This window comes from Teleopsis dalmanni, chromosome 1, assembly GCF_002237135.1.
Source record: "Teleopsis dalmanni isolate 2A chromosome 1, ASM223713v2, whole genome shotgun sequence".
Lineage (NCBI taxonomy): Eukaryota > Metazoa > Arthropoda > Insecta > Diptera > Diopsidae > Teleopsis > Teleopsis dalmanni.
In genome coordinates, this window is record NC_051846.1 from 133,534,398 (window position 1) to 133,539,934 (window position 5,537).

Consider the following 5,537-nt stretch of genomic DNA (forward strand, 5'->3'; position numbering starts at 1 on the left):
AATGAATTGACGGAAATGAATGAGATTTCAAATTTGTATATCATGTCTTAAAGAAAAATAAAAATACGGAATGATTACAAAACAGAAATTAAAATTTGCAGAATTCGCTCTAAAGAAGCCCCGTACAGCTGTAAACGAAGAAATAAATTAATCGTAGCAAATAAGTAAAAAATAAATTGTAGTGTTCTTAAAGTTCTTAAAGCAGTTACAAAGTTAAATTAAAAGACTTAGCACCAATATAGTAAAAAACAATATTGTCTTTGGCAATCATAAATTTTGACTGAAATCATAATACTCTCGAAATATATAACGATTTATCTACTATTAGCTGTGCTAGACGACTTCACTAATTTTGGTTGCTCATACCGAAATTCAGACATTTTGTTGATTATCGTATAAATGTACAGGAATAACAGTTGTCGTAGCAGTCCTCAGACATCGCTAGCAACGACGGCCGCTGAAGTTGGATCAGTGACGACACCACATGACCTACCATATAGCAGCATAAAACACTCTACTATTAAATATACAGATGTGGACGCAATAAGCTGTTCTTCTGAGTTTAGTAGTGAATCTGAGGAAGCACCAACTTCGCGACCTTCAAACACAAGTATATCTACGACATCAGCAAATACAGCCACTACTCTTACCTTCTCAGTAGCGCAACGCGTTTTTGCACGGAAAGAGCGTTCTCAATGTGGCGTTAATTCCGATGTTCGCCTTTTGAATAAAATCGGCTTCATTGCTTCTCGCGTTCGATTTCTCTCTAAAATATATGGTGACTTCAGGTTAATAAATCCATACAGTCCAGCTAAACAGCGCAAGCAAATACGAGAAATACAACTAAAACACTCTATTATAGATACGTTTAAGGAAATAAGTTCTACAGAAAAGTTAGATACACAACAAAGCTTAACGCCACTAAGTTCAGCTGCAAGTAGTTACTGTTATTTACCCACCGAAAGTTCTTACGAGGACGACACTATTATAACAGCAAGTAAATTACCGTGCCAGCCGTCTACGACTGCAAAATCTATATTGTTACTTGAGGATTTACTCATACAGTTTTATGAAGATCGTAAAAGTAAGATTACCGTAATAGGAAATCGCCATAGTCGACGTAACAGTAGCGTTGCAGTTGATGCAAATATAAACAGCAATCGAAATCATTTAATCATTATGAGCAGCAAAACTGCAAGCAGTAGTGTAGAGCCTCTTGTATCACTGGGCAATGACAACGAAGATGATGATAGCGGTAATACTTACGGAGGAACCGATTTGACTGAAAACATTAAATTCCAAACCAAAAACTCAATTGTCATAAAAGCTAATACCACACTCCCTAGTCAACAACAACAGCAAAGATACAATACATTTTTACAGCCCAGTAGTGGCGTTGAAGACAATCTACGTCGACGACGTGCAAGTGACTGTTCCACACATCCTGGTCAAGCGTTGAGCACTCAATTGCAGATATCGCTCAAAAACAATAATTGCACCAAATTTCCATTTCATCGTGGCAGCTGCGGCGCTGCAGGTGAACATTTGCTAGCGGCAAATTCAATTGCGAATCGCTCGACAATCATACTCAGTAAATCTTGCAGCAATGTCGATGGCACCAACAAGGACGGTTTAAATTCGGCATTTTACAAAAGCAGCGATTTCCAACATAAGGGTTTCGACGTAATTGAGAGTAGCAGTGTTGGTGGCGGTGGCGCTGGCGCTGGCGGTGGCGGTGGCGGTGGCGGTGGTACGCCTTCTGGCACCGGCACAGCTGCTACTGGTTCAGGCATTACAGCAAATAATGGCAACAATGAATACAGCATTATACAACTAAACAATACAATAATACGCTGTCACTTTAACGACGATGATTTTCGAGCGTTGGTGAAAGATTTGAAACGCAAAGTAGAATATACTGAACGCATGAACTGGCTATGTGAGTAAAAAATTCATTACGATATCATTCATTTATATTTTAATTAACAAAATAATTAAATTTTTAATTAAAAAAGTTTAGTGAATTTTTATTTACAAGTTCTAGTTCTAAACACTTAAGAATTCAATATTGATGTTAATAAATATATACTCCAATACATCAAATTTCAATTTAAAGCACAGTAGATTCTGATGTCTATTATTTTGTGGAAAACACAGTTATTTATATGTACTTAAAGGCAGGTTCAACTGAAACATTACTTACAAAGGTAACTCTGAAGAATGTAAAAGTGAAGAATGTATAAGCATTAATAAATTTTTAAATAAAAAAGTTTTATTTATTTTATTATACGAATACAAATACGCAAAAAGCGTACAAAGTTATTGATTTCAAATAAATTTATTTTCTCTTCACGGTTTTCATGATATTTTACTACTTTATTCTGTTTATTGCAAATTCATGAAAGAAACTTTTTTAAGTTTCGTTATAAAATTGAACAGTAAAAACTATATAATATTTCTTACAATCATAAAAACGTATTTGATTCCTTATTTATATCAAATGTGAAAAATAAATATTTAAAATATCTTACCTTGAGATATAAGCTGAAGTCCAAAGTAAAGTAGTCAGAGTAAATTTTTCCTATAACATTCGAAAAATACTCCTTGATTGATGATTGATAGCAAAGTTGCGTAGGCTTTGGCAAATATTGAAACTAAAACAAGCTGTATCATTTGTAAAAAAAGAACTAGTAAATTGAACGAAGAACCATTAATCCAAAGCACCCCGCGTGGCTTGGAATTCGGAATTTCTCTTTTCCATGCAAAAATTCAATTATGATGGAAATCGCTAAAATAGGTTACGATGCCAAATTTGGGTATCAAGTTCATTAGGAGCCGATTTGCAAAACAAGGGAAAGCAAGCACAACATAGGAACACTTACTCAAGAAGAATTTCATAGCATTGAGCTAATCATAGATCAATTTTAACGAGTAAATAGTAACTCCAAAAAAGGTCTTGATAAATAATAATAATAATTAAAATAAAAATTTAAAGAAATTTTGCTTATTCAGATAATGTAACAAACGTTTAAAATGCAATTAAAATATTTACTAATGTACTATATGGTACGTATACTGAGGTTTTGTGTACTCTTTTAGTAGATATTTTAGTAGATACATATTTTTTATGTCGTGTGATATCTATATTTATATAAGTTGTCTGCGGTAAATGTATACTAACCCCCCTATTCTCTGAACTTGATAAATTTATAAAGCATTGACAAATAATCAAGATTTATATCAAGCAAAAGGCTTTTTACTATTCTGTGCAAATATTCAAAATAGGTTTCTATTGTACATTTTAACACTTTCCTTGAACTTTGTTTTTGGATTTCCAAACATGTAACAGGTGGACTACAATAATTGGCGAAGCGATTAATAATACAATCCGTACAAATTTTTCATTAGTAGAATCGACTTGTAAAATAGTTGAAATAATGTTTTCGACGCGATTGTCTTGTCTTTAAACTTTGAGCTCCGACAGTACATAGATAATTCTATTTTCAAAAGGTGTTTCAATGAATTTGGAAATCTGTGTAATAGATGTCAAATAAATCTTCACCGTCGTCGGATATGAAACAGAGCGTCTGCATCGTAATTATTAAACTAGTTTCCAACGAATAATTTCAAAATAACCCGTTTAATTTACAATAAAAACCACTTTCTCATCCTTTTTTTTAAATCCATGAAGATCAAAAACTTATTGAAATTGTTCGTACAAGCATTGTACAAGGCCAATGCTACAATGCTATAGATATATTTAAGAAATAATAAAACAATTTGTTTCAACCAGACTTAATGCTGTTTTTTTATAAATATTTCAAATATTTGAATCAAATAATAAGAGTTAATGATTCGGACTGTAGAAATACTTACAGCCTGCACAACTTATTCAAAACTATTTACAATTGTCTTTCTGTTGACTTTGAATACATTACTCGAATACATTACTACATTTGACTACAATATTATTTTGTAAAGTCTTTTTCTAATGCTTTGACCAAACGATTATCTGATTTTTGTTTCATTTCAACACCAAATTTGAACTCCGTTCAAATTATACTTCGAATATTTCCTTGTTGTATGCTATTTAGAACTTTTTGTAATGCTGGAACATGTGTATACCATCTTGATGGATGAACTTATGACATTTTTGTTAACACTGGTAAAATGATACAATTAATTCATTCGATATGACCGTTTGCCCGTTTGCCCGTTATTGTAAATACATGTTTAATTTTTTCGGCTTCACAATATTTTTTAAGTTCACCTGAGGTGAATGCCGTAAGTTTATTTAATGCTATTTGACGTGGATTCCCAAACGTTGGTTGTTGTGGTTTTAATTTATTTAACACCTCATTTACATTTGTTGTTTTCGTTGCATAAATCTATTTAAATTTTTTAAAAGCATCAATTACGACAAGCAAATATTTTTACATCTTAACTGTAGAATCCAATTGATCCACATGATCACTATGATATGTATTGAATGGTAACTCTCCCTTGTCAATTGGGTATAATAATCCTTCTGGTTTACCATGTTTCTTTTCTGCCAGTATACATCTTATAAAATTTCTGATAACCCTTTCAATTTTATTTTTTCTATATAAAACTGTGATTTTATTATTTCTTTAACTTTCTTTACGCCAAAATGATCATTATCATGAATGCTTTTAATAATTTCATTTTTTATTGATTTTGGTACCACCAGTAAATCAATTCCATTGTTCTATTTAAACAAAATTTTAGTTCAAAGAAAATATTCATCATAGTTTTCTTGTTGATTAATAATTGTTGAAATTATTCTTATATCTTCATCTTCTTCTTGCAATTTCTTTACTTTCATTACTAGATTATCTTTTGTTGATATGATTGATAGTATCGCGTTACGACTTAAAACATAAACTGCTGATTCGATCGGTGTTCAATTTAAAAATCGAATTTTTGCATTTCCATTACCCATCTACCTACTTTTGAGATCACATCTTTCTTTTTTATTGTTTTTTGAAACGACTTGCAGTTAGTTATTACTTTCAATTTTCTTTCCAACAAGTACAATTTAAATTTTCTTAACGCCTTTACAACTACCAATGTTTCTAACATGTATGAATCATATTTTTTTCAGTTACAGTTGTTTTTAATGACATGAAATACACTGATTGAAATTCGTTATTTTCACTACCTTTTTCTACCTAAGTTTCCACTTCATGTTGATATATTTTCAGCACTGGTTCATTGGCTAATTTTTGATTCAATATTTCGAAAGCAATGCGTCTTGATTTCTTGGTTTGTACGTAACAAATCTCATAGTGGTTTCGCAATGATTAAATTTCCTTTAATAAATTTTTTAAAATGTCCAGTTAAACTGAGGAATTCTTGTTCTGTTGGTTCTGTTTTTAACGTTAATAATTTTAAACAACCGTTGTCTACAGAGGCGAGGCGTCGAATGGTTCAGAGTGTTCACTGAACACCTTAACAAAGCTTCCTTTTTAGATTTTTTTTTATTAGGTAAATAATCTGGCTATATTGCTACTTAA

At 31.6% G+C, this 5,537-nt stretch overlaps 1 protein-coding gene across 1 annotated transcript; it reads left to right on the forward strand.

Annotated features, from left to right (window-relative positions):
• Nucleotides 1-399: 399 nt before the first annotated feature.
• On the forward strand, nt 400-1,947 carry LOC119666206 (high affinity cGMP-specific 3',5'-cyclic phosphodiesterase 9A-like). Its single transcript, XM_038075488.1, has one exon. It carries the CDS (start codon nt 400-402, stop codon nt 1,945-1,947), a length of 1,548 nt encoding a protein of 515 aa, XP_037931416.1.
• The last annotated feature ends 3,590 nt before the right edge of the window (nt 1,948-5,537 follow it).

What these genes read in the sequence shown, in the direction of transcription:
- LOC119666206 (XM_038075488.1), top strand. Translation starts at nt 400, where the DNA reads ATGTACAGGAATAACAGTTGTCGTAGCAGTCCTCAGACATCGCTAGCA.